The 14,679-nt window shown below is 39.3% G+C and overlaps 1 protein-coding gene across 1 annotated transcript in view; it reads right to left on the bottom strand.

Annotated features, from left to right (window-relative positions):
• Positions 1–14,679, bottom strand: part of asic4a (acid sensing ion channel subunit family member 4a) — a 94,829-nt gene that overhangs the window by 10,136 nt on the left and 70,014 nt on the right. The window contains exons 2-5 of the mRNA XM_006799105.2: positions 5,278–5,422; positions 4,763–4,890; positions 4,479–4,632; positions 452–505 (exon numbers count right to left, since the gene is read on the bottom strand). Coding sequence (XP_006799168.1) covers positions 452–505; positions 4,479–4,632; positions 4,763–4,890; positions 5,278–5,422 — 481 coding nt within the window. The remainder of the gene's footprint in view (positions 1–451; positions 506–4,478; positions 4,633–4,762; positions 4,891–5,277; positions 5,423–14,679) is intronic.

Consider the following 14,679-nt stretch of genomic DNA (forward strand, 5'->3'; position numbering starts at 1 on the left):
GCTATATCTACAATTTCATTCAGCCATGTTTTAAGCTGGGTATGAGTTCGGTGAGAGAGACTTAATTAAATTTCTGGCTTATTTGGCTGATACATGATAATTGTGCTTATGTCCACTATGGCAATAAAAAAAAGGCTTTCTTTTACTGGAATACTCTTTTACTTTGAAATCAAGGTTCAGTATCTGCTGCAGGGGCAAGGCTGAGGGGTCCAGATATGCAGGAATGAAGGGGTTTTCATATTAAGAGTTCAACAATGGAAGCAGAACAGTCATCAAGCTCTAAAGTGACTAAATCACAATGAGGAAAAGTCATTTTAAAACCCAGTCTACCTCCAGGTATTTGTAATACAGGGGGAAAAAAATCCTTATCATATTTAGTGATTGTGTTTCCATTTCCCTTCGGGGGAGTCTATTATAATGAGAAAAGAAATGAAGGGAGATTGTTTCTTACCAAGCGCTTTGTCAACACAGTTGATTTTACTGGGAGGGCAGATATCTGCGGTTCCTGCAAAGGAGAACAGAAAATGAGTCTGATCAATCAGAAACAAAATGATCAGTGACCCGTGTCTGCTGCAATGAGGAAGCGTGGCTGTGAACAACACTCCACAGCTTATCATTCATCTCCAAATGAAGGCAGGCACACAAAGGATGACTTCCATCCACGGAGTCTGGGCCATCTTGGAAGTCGGTCCTTGATTGCACTGAGAAATGGAGCATGCTGGCTCCACCCGCGAGGCATATTTAGAAAGTCTTTAAAAACCAATCAATGAGTCACTTCCTGGCAGAAAAACATGCTGCCCAGGCCATTAATGACAGGTATTCATCAGCAGCACAATTAATTAGCAGAGGTGTGTTTGTCTGTCTGTGAAATGTTCATGGGGTTAATGTTTTGTGGAATTCACCTTCCCAGACGCTAAGAAATGTTCATTAACTGGAAGCAAAATTACATCTGAGGAGTGTGTTTTTACACACTTTCACAGATATGCCTCTCTTTTCCAGGAGCAGAAATATCAAAAAACATCATTAAATATTATTCATTATTAAACATTATCCTTTTAACTGCCTTGTGTATTTTATTTTTTCAGACGTTCTGACTTTGAAAGCAAAAGCAGTCCTGTCGTCACATCAAGAACAACTTAATAGCTTTTTTGGGAGGTCCTCTAAATATAGAAGTAGACTGAAAGACTAAAATATTAACACAGATCCAAGCAAAACACAATTTTGCTTCTACAGTTCACAGTTCAAAAGTCGTGAGGTTTAAAATTGACCACCTCAAAATGCAACAGGTGGTGGCCACGTTTGTTTATTTTTCAGTGATACAGCAGGGTGTGTTCACTGGACCGCCTCAGCTTCCCTTATGAGTTTTGAACCAGCAACCCCAGAATTAAATTTAATATGCAACAATAAATGTTATTCATTATTGATAAGTTCAGTGAACTAATGCGAGCTAGCCGCTACCTTTGCAACGCTCTCATCTGCCTCTTCTGAGAGCAAATGGCCTGGAAAAGCTTCCACATTTATTATTTCTGACATAATAAATATCATATCTGATGTGATACATCACCACAGAAAGCAATGTGATTCTGCTGGTTTTTCTAACCACCTCTGCTCTGTCCTTCCTGTTCACTGATTTAAAGATTTCCCTTTTCTGGCACCCCTTTTGCTGTTGTCATTCATTAAATTGCATATATGGGCTATTCTGGCAGTTTAAAAAAAGTAGAATTCAGGTGGATATTCTTTGCTTTTTTACATATTTGGATGGCCAAACATTTAACATTACAAAGGGCGATATAATGCATATTAATTCCCATTTTAATTATTTATTAAAATTAATAAAATAGCCACGTGAGAAAATTAAGCACATACTGCATTTATTACAGCAGAAATTAGGGGCTCCAGATTTGGTGCCACAGATTAGATACACCTCAGAGAGTGACAGGTACAACCTGTCTTATTTAAACCTCTGACACTGGCAGCCTGGTGTTGTCTTTGCCAATGATGTGTGTAGTGTCATCATGCCAAGATCTAAAGAGCTCTCCGAGGCTTTTGGGAAAAAAATGCTGCTGAGTGCAGCATTTGAAATTCCAATGTGCACCAAACTGTGGAGATTTCAAACGATTTATCCAGGACTGTCTAAGAACCACAAAACGTCATTAAAGGGAGCTCTTGCAGCTGCTAGTGTCAGTGCATGTGTCTACAACCGCATATTCCACAAATTAAACCTGAAATGAATCTGAGAATCTGGGGGGTTTGCCAGGAAAAGGCTTTTGTCAATGAACATATAAGCAAATAACAGGCCTGTGTGGCAGAGAAACGATTCAAAGATAGAGCTGCTTGGCCGCAGAGACAGCAGACGTTTTTAGCACAGACCAAAAGAGGTCAGAACCTCATACCAGCTGTGAAGCATGGTAGTGGAAATGTTTTGATTTGGGGGTTATTTTACTGCCTCGGGAGCTGGGAAACTCATAGTGTTTAAAGTTTAAAGTTTTAAAAAGACCTGATTGAAATCCTACTGAAAATTCTGAATAGAAAAAGTGTAAAAAACAAAAACAAAAAACAAATGAAAAAAAGACTCTGCAAGTGTCCTAACACAGCCTCTATGCTTACTATTCCAACAGGAGAATATTGCATCCAATAAATAATTGAAAAAGCTGTTTTCTCACAGTGTTATCCAAGTATATTACAGTTTTCTGTAGGCACTTTTTTTTTTTTCTGTGGATTTCTCATCTGCTGGGTTTTCAGAGTACAGAGTGTATGCAAATGCAAATGCAAATGTTTCTGGAACAATTATAACCAGGTTCCTCCCAAATCATGACATAGCAAGTTCCTTTAAAGCACACAATCTCTCCGAGATCAGACCACCGCTTTGGTCTTGCCATTTCAGTCTGCAAATCCAAGATTAAAATGTGTGACTGCTATGTAAATGTGTAGGCTGATAACCACAGCATCGCTCTGTCAAAAAATGTGATGAATCAGATCGGCCTCAAATCAGCTGTCTCGTTTCTGAATGTCAGCATGCAAAATGCAAAAGTGGAAACGAAAAAGAACACATGATAAGTTTCTTGTCTTAACTTTAAATGTGACCACTCTCAGCATGCCTACTTGCTAGACACATCAAACAGCCAGCATTCAGTGACTCAGCTCTGTGACTTCCTGCTCTTTAGCCATGATGACGCACACTCTGAATAAGTCCAGAGAGCTCATTTTGTGTTTCTGGTACTCAACTCTATGACATATCCTCACACTGGGAGGAAAACTGCTCAAATGGTGACATATTACTAACCAGTGTTCTCGTTTTCCTGATCGACCTATTTTCACATTATGTCTCAAAGATTTGTAGGTTTTGTACATCCATTCATGGTCTGCTTTCCCTCCAGTGCCAAAGTGTTGTGTGAAACAACTACTTACAAGGTGAACTGCTAACTTTGGCCACTTCCTATCAATCCCATTCATCAGAAGCTGTCTGCAATTGATGTATAGGGGTGCTTAACAGAGAAAAGAAAATTGCAAAGAAGCAAAGAAAATTGCACTATGGAACTATGTAGTTATGCAGATAACTTAACTTGGCTTTAGACTCTTGTTATTGGCTTAAACCATTAACAGTAGTTCTAATTTCAGCTATTTCTGAGTGACGTACACATTCAGGACCTTTTCTCTTTTCTTTAATGTTGCTAAAAAAAAAAGAGACAAAATCATACACAAAAATAACAGAGCTTTATTTTAATTTGTGCTTCATTAAAGTCAAGACCAAGTTTAAATTAGATATGTGCTCCTTAGGCAATATGTCATGATGTAAGTAAATAACCAAATAATTCAATACAAGCAGCAGTACTAAGGGCAGTTTGTAAGCAACCTACCAGTAGAAACCAAACAGGACCAATACCAGTAATAATAATCAATCATAATAATTAATAATGGCTGTGGGAGGACAACAGAACAATTCCAGGACAGATGGAGATGGATGAGCAAAAGTATCCAAACCTCATTGAGACTTTAGTCTGATGTGCCTGTAGCCAAAGTGCTGGCAGCAGAGAAGAGAATACCACTCCAGATATCAAGCATCAAGGTCAGGCATGTGGCAGTCCAAATTATATCTATGCTGGAGTGATTCAAGTGGGCCAAAAATTATGACTTGTTTTGCACAATGGTTCATCAATCTCAGGCAAATACTGGGCAGACTGGCTTTTCAATTACAGCAGGTCAACAAGGCGAACAATTTTAAAAACAAAAGGAAATACTTGAAAATACCAACTCTGATTAGTATTTTTTCCTCCGCATATTGTTGTGTGCCATTTCACGACCTTGAATGACTATTTTAAGTTCCAATTTTAGTCATTACGGTTCACAGTTTGGCACCTTATACAACATGTCAGAGAATGAATTACTATTGTGTGTGCATTTGAAATGATGCACACAATCCTCTTTCCCCCTGAAACATGTGCCGCTCTGTGTAAAGATAATGTAGGGGCTGATCTTACCGGGCATGTGCACCATTCTGCAGTTGCACACTCGTAGGACCTCGTTGGTCTCGCAGAGCAGGCGACAGGCACTGATGCTGTATGTGTCGTATCCTGGGAACTTCTCTTTGCTGGTGGAGCGGCAGTTCCCCCAGGGCTGGGGCAGGTAGGTCAGCTAAGCACACAAAGATTTATTAGACCCAGTCCGAGCCACCGGGGTTGCTGGGAGAACAGTAATCTGGTGGTGGGTGGTGGTAGCGGGTCAGCGGGGGCAGGGATGGTGCGCTAAGATGAAGACGACCTACCCTCTGCTCCTGACAGGAAACAAAGGTCTGGAAGCCCGGAGAGACACCGAAGCCAAGCTGGTGGATGTAAGGAGGCTCGTCCTGACTGTGGATCTGAACACGGATGCCGGCCTCCAGGGATGTCTCATCTTCTCATCAGGATGAAACGGAGCACGGATCGTTGCAAAGAGAAAATACAAGGGAATTTCAGATGGCTGCCTCATCTGACAGCTAGGGCTCAGTTTGATGTTAACCGCAAATCATTTATCAGTCATGTTTAAAAAATAGGCCCGTAGGGATTAATTTTATATGACAAGTACAACGCATACACAAATCAAAGGAAGTGTACTGTGTTTGGGAATTCCCTTTTACAAATCACATTTGCAGGTGGAGCAAAACAATCAGGAAATGCATTATTTACAGTACATGACCAAGACAAATAGATGCAGGCGGTTATTGATTTAAACTGCAGCAGAGGGTATGTCACAGCATTGCACAGGATAGGATTACAATAGACAAATAGTTCTGAAGCTTACTTGTCTCTCTCCAGATTGGCAGATACTCATCCTGCTGAATATCCAACATGATCTCCAGCCCATTTCCCATTCCACCCTGCTTGGTTTTCCTGGATGTAGTCTTGTTGCCATTAAAAGTGTAGCATTTCCCATATCTGGTGTACACCTGGGAGAGAACAGATTGATATCATGAACATCACCATAAGCGTGACAAAGTCCAGATGCCGCACGTGACGCACTCATACAGGCGCACTGAAATGAAATCAGAGATATGGAGCAAAAAATAAACAAGCCACATCTCTGCCTGGACAAGTCGCTGTATATTACCCACAAACCTCTGGATGCATTGAACGGCTCAGTCCCTCACGGATTTTGATAAGCAGTATTTGAATCAATTTCCAACACCCACCACACGAAGCCTGCACAATGCTGCTCAGTAGTAGCACCATCCCACTGAAATATCAAATGGCATAAGAGATTCTTTAATCTCTCTTCAAAAGAAAACAAAAGACAATAAGAGAGAGACTGCTTTAAGTAAGATATCACACCACCACCTATCAGGGGAGCTGTCTCAGTAGGGAACACATCATCTCTTTGTTTATACCTCTCATCTAAACTGCTGCACTGTGGAAAATATCATTCTTACCAGTCATTTAACTGTTATCTGAAGCCAGTTTTAAAGGCACAATCCGTGATCCACATGCAAAGAAAATGGTCCCGTAGCAGCACCAACAATATCCAGGATTGTAAGTCTTTCACAAACACTGATTAAGGTTTGATTCTAAAGGCAGTTCATTGCTTGAAAAGCCGAGTCCTTCATCTGAACAATGATGATACAATTAAACCCTATCACCAGGTATGGCAGGTGTCCAGCTTTGGATTTCTTCACACGTTCAACTAGAGGATGTCAAGCTCTAGTTCGATAGCCAGAGAGAAACTGTCAAGAGAGCTGAGGATGGCTAATTATTGCCGTTTCCAAGGCAAAGGAAAAAAAAGATACAGAACATTTATCTGTATAAATAAAAAAAATGGTAAATCTTAGAAACCAAGACAAATCCTACCCAAGGTAGTGATACTTGTGATATTTGGTACATTCAGTCTGATCGCACCTTTTCACTTAACCATACATACATATATTCTGAATGTCAAATCTCAACGGCTTTTCATCAAGTGGCCCAAAATACACAAAATTAAATATTGTAAAACTTCACACTGATCTTTTTAAACTGATGTTGTATCCATTTAGAGGGATTTTAGATCCACCAGTGTAGGTCAAATCAAGGAAAACGATTAGTTTTAGGGAATTTTGAAACTGTGAAATTGTACATGTCATGCCTGCGTGTGTGTGTGTGTAGATGTCTGCTGGGCAGTCTGGCTTACTCACACAGTCCACAGACATGCATGTTAGGTTAACTGGTGCTTCCAAATTGACCGTGGATGTGAGGCAGATAAAGTGCTTCAAGTGTATAGCTGTATGAATGTATGGTTAAAGTGTGACTTCTATTTAAAAGTGCTTTGAGTGGTTAGTAAGGCTAGAAAAGGGCTATAGAAATACAAGAACATGACATAACATTTGCACCTACATGTGCAAGCAGAAGCACCCACAATGCAACAGAAAACTATAAATAATACAACAATAATAATCAATTTATTCTGAGTTAAGGGAGATTAAACTACATGAGATAGTGTGTTCTACGTGTTCTATGTGTTAATAAATGTTGAATTAATATTGATAATTATAGAGGGTAGCTATACGGATTTTTAAGTATAGCAGTGAGGACAGTGTTAAATGGTTTTAAAAGTTATATAATAAATCCCAACAGTTCCTCCCAGTTTCACTTGCAATAAAATATATTTAAATGTTATATTTTCATATGTTAGGCATAATGAGAATGTGTGTTCGTAAAAGTTTTTCTTCAAAAATCTGAACCACAGTCTAAATAGATCTGTGGTTGAAAATTTAATATAGATATTAACTCCTGGCCTGAGTCAAAAATGAAAAATTGACTTTACTGCTCCGCATGCCAAAGTATCCTTGGGCAAGATACTGAACTTCGAGGTGCTTCAAATGTGCTCATCTGAGTGTGAATGTATGTGAAGTTCTTAGGTGTAAAAAGAGAGCTTGTATGAATGGGTGACTGAGACGTGCTATATAAAGCGCTCTTTAAGAATTACCATACAGTGAAAGCATGACATATAAAGGGTTAATAAGCTACTTATTACAACTGAAGCCAGTGTAGAAGTAGCTCAAAGTTGCATTTTTTAATAGCTAGAAGGAGGTGGACTCATCAGATTTTCATTTATGATTTTAATACATCTTTTTTAAATTTAATTTGGTTCATCATTATATACTTTTAAGTCTCATTTAGAGTAAAGCAAGGTATGCTTAAGGATTTGGCAATCTTGTGGCATATAAACTGTTACTTTACGAGCATTCAGTGTCTTTGGGTTCTCATTTAGATCTACGCCTCACTTGTTCAGCACTCAGTTGTAAAAAAATACATTCAACTGGTATTTCGGTTTTTCCGTTAATGACATCTTTTGGTTTTAAAAGATTCAGATGGAAACTCAAGGCTTCAAACCACCACAAACCGCTCGCTAACATAAAGTTTGGCTACATCCATCTTTATATACAGTCTTTGGTTGTTTTGCACTAAACCTGTTATTTGTGTATGCAACAAATAACGGGAGATTTCTTTAGAGTGACCTTTTTTTTTTTTTTAATAAGCCAGCTAGAAATATTTAAAAGCAGTATTTCCTACCAACTCATGCAGCTGCTCTTAAATTAACCAGCTTGCTGCAGCTGATGAAAATGTTCACCACAGCTGTCATTTCATCCAGTAAAACTGGAGACCACAAGCTAAAAATGAGAGGCCTGTCTCTGTCTTCTTGTGTGAACTCAATGTTTCATGAAGAAATAATGATGGATTCAAACAGCACTTGTAATATGAGCTTTGCTGCGTATATAGATCCCTAAAAAAATTCTCAGACTACAGCTTTCCCCGCTGAAAAACACCCATTTTTTCCCCACTCAGAGTGCCGAAAAATAATCTGTTGGATTCGTTTTGTCCAAACATCAAATAAAAGAGGACAGTGATGAAAGTATTCAAGCTTAGGAAATCACATGGCAGGAGAGGTCAACAGACAAGTCACTGGAGAAATGACAGTGAAATAACAATTGAGCTGAGCAGACAGCAGACATATCATTAAAGAGACAGTGACGGTCCCTGCATGCACAAAAACATCGAATGCCTGTGATCTGACTTTGATATCAGCTTGATCCACCTAATGAGTGCTGTGATGTCTAAATAAGGGACACTGGCGGAACAACACAAGCTCTCATTTACAGACCACAGGGTGTACCCACATTTGAGATGGTTGAACAACAAATCAAAGCCATGGTTGTGGGGTTCAGTCAAGTAATTCGCTGGAACAGTTGGCAATTTTGCAATGTCCACAACAGTGATTAGAGCAAGAAATGAGTACTGTTTACAAAAGCTGTTTAGACGGACAGCTATATTTCATGCAGTAATAGGCCTCGGGGCCTTTGATCTGGCTCTTTGTACATGCTAGTTTGCACTGAGTGTCTGTGTGTGTGCTTTTTTGAATGAATTTCAAATAGTTACCTTCAAAGTGCATCTTGGTTGAGGAGTCAGACAATTTTTGGACAATTACAGATCTCGGCTCGCGCTCTGTTGTGGTATAAACGGTTTCTCTGTTAGTTCTAACAGTCAATATGCATTTTGTAAATTGCAGCATCTTCTCAGCTGGTGTGATTAGATAATGGGACGTGGCAAAGTGTGGGCGGAGGCCCGTGGGAGAGACGGTTCAAGTATTCAAGTGTGACTTTTGACTGACATGTGCTATTAGGCTGAAATGGTTTAATCTCTGTTTGGCTGGTGTGGTGCGGCTGAGGAGGTAAGCTGCACTTATCATTGATTCCCCGCCCCCACCTGGGTTCATTGACACACTTAAGCCTCGACTGGCAGTCTTTATCTGATGGAGCAAGCAACAGAGGCAAAGGAGGATTTCACTTCAGAAATGCTCAAAACACCCAGACCAAGTGCCTGGGTTACGCTCTAAAACTTCAGGCTCTGGAGTACGCCGTGTGTTCACAAATGATATCCCCCAGAGAATATGAGAAAGTTTTCCCATCATCTCACCCAGGAAATGGATGTTGGCAGAGCTTCCACTGGTTTATTTCTCAGTTTCCACCTACCCCCTCTCCCTCCCTTCTCCATCTCCTCTTCCTGCACCCACAACGTGATTGATGGAGCATTTTTCTCTTGTTAAATCTTGCACCAAATTTAGTAAAGGTAACAGGACTGACTTGGGCAAATCCCAAGTGGGGACCTGGCACTGCTGTTGACAAGCTGAAACAGTGCAGCGGCATTGTAGTTACAAACCAGATGAAAAGAAGCGTTGTATTCCTCTGAGTAGCTCAAGAGCTAAATTTTGCAGCACTCAATGCAGCATTGTTCAAAATATCTAAAACAACATCACCTTATGTGACAGCGTTTTAGATGGTAATGAAAAATTGATCAAAACATGTGCTCAGTTTCTGCGTTATCCTGTCAGTTATGTCTGTGAGAAACCTAAACTTGTTTCTTTGTAAAGTAGTTGGACTATTCAGAGATGAATTACCAACCGAGTAAAGCGAGCTCTATTCTTCCTTGAGGCACAAAAACCTCATACTTAAGCAAACTTTAAGCATAAAGTTAAGACATTTAGTGAAGTCACCTAATGTACTTGAAAAATACATGTTTTAATGACTTCATCCCACGTTTGTGATCAAAAGTAAATAAATGAAATTATCCATACATGTTGCAGTGTGTTTATTGAGGTCACAAACCTGGACATGAAAAGCATCACAGAACATTAGTAATGGCTCATTTCTGGGTCTCTGTGCAAAATTTAATAACGCTATTAAGTGGAGCCTGCTGTGTGCACGAGAACACATCCATAGTACAAAGACAGCAGGAAGAATAAGGCGTCCTATCCCTATATTTACCCTCTGCATTGACTATCTCTGGCTATATATGTAACATCTATTGTCCATCCAGTACAGGAGGGATGTTTTCTGTTAAAGGTGGATTTTGTGTTTTCTTTTCTCTCTAGGATAGTTTGTCTTATGTTCACACCATAAAGGCTTTGACACAAATCTGTTTCTCTTGGCAACATAAATAAAAAAAAGTTGTCTCAACTTGAATAGATTAAGCACTAAAAGTACAAATGCATTAAGATGAAGTTGCAACATAGTTTGGAAAGATTCCCGTCATCATGTCATTTGCTTATCCTGTATCTCACCAATTATAATGCATCTGCTTTAAATGTCAATTCATTATGTGTCTTTTGCCAGTGTTTTTCTTTTGCCTAGAGTGCCTTGTTTCTGTCTCCGTCTCTCCATGCTAAATGCATTAAGAGACCAACCCCTTACCATGTAATTCATAAGCCCTGGTGGGCTAAACCCTTAAACGCCCTCTTTATGACTGTGATCTGACAGTCCCAACTTTTCCTTTTAAATAACCCACAGGAGTCACTTCAGTGCTTCTCCAGAGGACATCCATTTCCAGGCAGGCTGCGTGTCATCGGGTGGCTCTCTGAGTACGAGGAAGGAGGATTTGAATTCATTTACGCAGGGTGGTAGAATATGCCAGAGCGCTGATTGGCAGTTGAAAACCATTAAGGCTGGCACATGAAGGCTTAAGGTTGAGACAGAGCGATCCTTGATTTAATGGCTTCATTACAACTTCGCAGCAGAAAGACTTGGATCACAGTGTGGCATAAACTGAATATTTACATGATATTTCAAAATGTTTTTTTAGGAAAAATGGTATATGCCAGTTCACTGCAAAAGTCTCTCTCTTTCATCCAGCTATTTAGTGTATATTCAGTGTATATTTTCATGTATTTTCATCTATAGTTATAAAATTGTGATCAGACATTTAAATATATCGTGTGTATGAACATCACAGTAATTTGGGGCTAAGGATTTCTTTGAACTGTTGTTTTTCTAGGGTGGAATAATTATACAGAATACATCTATAATGGAAAAAATAGGATTTTTTAAAATCCATATAGGCTCAAATATACACATACACTCAATTAAATGTTAAATTCTCATTAGTTATCACGATTCACTACGATTAGGAGTTTCTCTTTGCCAGTATAAAAAGGATTTGTTTGACTGCACTCATTTGATTGGTCAATTCTCAGAACAATGCGAGTCTAAGGAACTCTGTAAAAATCCAAGGAGAAGTTGAGATGATCTGTTAGATGTAAGTATAAGTTATTCAGCTGTGTCATCACTTTGTCAAGACCCTAAGTGTCACCCTCAGATGAGAGGAAATTGATTATGATATTCTGTAACAATTAAGGCTCAAGCCTGCCATGAAGTGGAAACTGTTGGAACGCCAGTGTCACTGTCCACAGAGAAGAGAGCTGAGGAAGTGTCAACCAAGAAATAGCCACCAGCTCCAAAACCTTCAAGACTGACACAGATTTGTCCACGTTTGCCAACATGGACAAACCAAATTACCTCTGAAGAAAGATTTTATGGTCAGATGAGAAAGAAACTGAGCTATTTGGCCACAATGACAAGAGGTGTTTTTGGAGGAGTAAAGTTCAGGCTTTGAAACCAAATAGTCAAGCATTGCGGTGATAGCATCATGCTCTGGTTCTCATTGGTACTGGTCCATATTGAAATACTGAAAACTTGTGGACTACACTTAAAAACTGGATCTGTGCCACAAAAATCAACCAATTTGAATGGATTATACTGAAAAAGCATTCTAATATCCAACCAGAAAAATACCAGAAGGTTGTTAATGGCTACAAAAAGTCTCTGGTTGAGATGCAACTTGCTAAAAGACATTCAACCAAGGTTTAGTGGGGTTTCTATGTATAAATCTGAGCTTCTTTCTATATAATGAGTGTATGTAAACTTCTATCTACAGCTTAAAATGTTATATGTTTAATCTGTTTGTCAACCTGTAAAACAGAAGGGACTAAGGGATCAAGAATAATTTTAGTTTAAGCTGAATATGAAATCCTATTTCAATGATTTTCAGTCTAATTATAAAATGAGAGGATGAAAAACAACATTTATTTCAACCAACACAAGTTACATGTTGGTGCAGCACAACAACAACAACAAACGGTTCACATTTTATCACCTTCTCACAAACGCTGCGATGTGTTTTAATGGTCAAAGGCTAAAGTCACGTAGCCATTTTAAAAAGCCTTTGTGGCGACCACTCAGCTCTTTTAAAGCTGTTGTTGTAAACAGCCTTCAGAAGGCAGACTAAAAATGCAATGTCTTATTCTCAAGGCTCCTGAACACAGAAGAGCAAAGAAGAATGTGAGGAATGAGTCTTCAAAAAAATAAAACACAATTTACAGAGTGAACATAGCCTTTAAGTGCAGGGCACAAAGCCAGCTACCACATTTTGCAGCATCCCATTTGTTCCTTTTGGACTTCCTACACAAAACTTTTCTCTATGAAGTAACTGCTTTCGTCTCCCACTCTCACTACAGACGGAGCCCTCACCACCAGACTGCATGGAAAAGAACAGTAAAGGGTAGCGACATATCTTTAAATTGTATGTGATTCATTTTTAAATGACTCAGAAGTAGAGAAAAAGAGATTATCTCCACAGCTTTATCACTTGTATAAGCAGTTTTACAATTGACAGGTAAGAACAGTGGAAGAAAAATCTGTTGTCTTGATCTTTTCTGGTGTTGGGTTCATTCAATAACAGACAAAACTACAGCCTGCTGAAATCCGTCCCCACACTAAAATGCGACGAGATGCTCTGGAGCACCGGTTTGCTCTTCCAAATACTTCTTGATGCAGTTGTACAATTTCCCAGAGTTCATCATGATTGCCCCGAAAGACTTTTCACTATAGTGCAGCCAGTTACGAGAGCAATAACAATACCGTGCAAAAGTGTAGTTTGCTTCCAAAGAGGCAGACTTGTCATTTTTAACTGCTCTTGAGCAATAGCTTTTGAGGCTCTCCAAAGGTCTTTCAAAGTTTTTCTTTGGAAATCGTTTGCTTTTTCACTCATTTTCACCCAGGTCCTCCTCTGTGACTATTTTCAAAGGAATCTTTTTATTTTTTCGTTAAGTCACTCAACACGGACGTGTGAATCATTCAAATATAAAAAAAGGCAGCTCTGCACATGAACACTATCTGAAAGCCACGTCCTCAAGAAACAGACATAAAATGCAGCAAAGACCTGACACAGGACCCGAGAAACACATCTGGCCCTTCAGTGGATCCATCTATCGTTCACCAAAGCCTGAAATGATCGCAGTGGAAGGGTGACTGTCATGAATGCAAACTTAAGGAAGGGAAACGGGGAGAAAAGACTGAGTTACACAAGAACTGGACTGACAATTAGAAATGTTTCATCATCATCATTAGGATCTACAGATGAGGTTAAGACAGACGTACAACAATAAGAGTCAAAAGACAGATTTTAATCCACCACCCAATAGCATCTGGATTGGCACAGGTTTGATTCAAATGCACTGCATAAGTAGTTTGCAATACAATACAAAAAGCTACCAGGATATAAAAAAACACAATGGAGCACTGTCAGTCGTGGACTGGCCTCCACAGAGCTTGGACCTCAGCATTATTGATCACTGTGGGACAGAAAACAAAACAAAAGGCTACCGAGAGCTTTGAATGTCCTTCAACAAGCCTGGAGAACTATTCCTGAGGACTACTTAAAGAAATTACAGGAAAAGCAAAGAGAGTTAACGATGTGTTGATGAATAAAGATGATCATACCAATACTGACTTTCAAGCTTGCTAGAATTGCAGAAACATTATAAACTGCATTTCCACATGTTTTTCACAGTAATTTGCAGCACCTATTTTCTTAGTTTCCTGGAAACATATAAAGAAACACACATGCACAATACTGTATATGACCACAAGTTAAGGAAAAACATGTTTTAATATGATCCCTTGTCAGTTATTGCAATTTCGACACATGGCACTGACATATGGACGTCAAGTTTTATCTCACTGTATTTTCTAATTAATCCGAAACCCAACAAACAATTTCCTTTAGAAATGCAGCCCATGTGATGGGAGTACCTTCTCATGACTGCGGCAAAGCCTAAAAGAGACATCAGAAGCCGCGAGCAAGGCTAACATCAAGGTTGCAGAAATTCTAAACATATTTTAGCTCAAGATTAGGAAAGAAAAATGATAGTGATTTGTGGAAAAACTGACATGGAGTGATAAGAACTCACTGCTCGACCTTTCTTCTTCTCATGCGCCGTGGTTAAGCTGTATAATTCATATATAATCCTCAATCAAATGTCAGACGGATTACTTTTATCGAGGGTCAGCGCTTTAAGATCTCTACATTCAACCATTGGGGGTAAATACAAATCTGGCCCCAT

Source organism: Neolamprologus brichardi, chromosome 16 (genome assembly GCF_056152115.1).
Source record: "Neolamprologus brichardi isolate AB-2024 chromosome 16, ASM5615211v1, whole genome shotgun sequence".
Lineage (NCBI taxonomy): Eukaryota > Metazoa > Chordata > Actinopteri > Cichliformes > Cichlidae > Neolamprologus > Neolamprologus brichardi.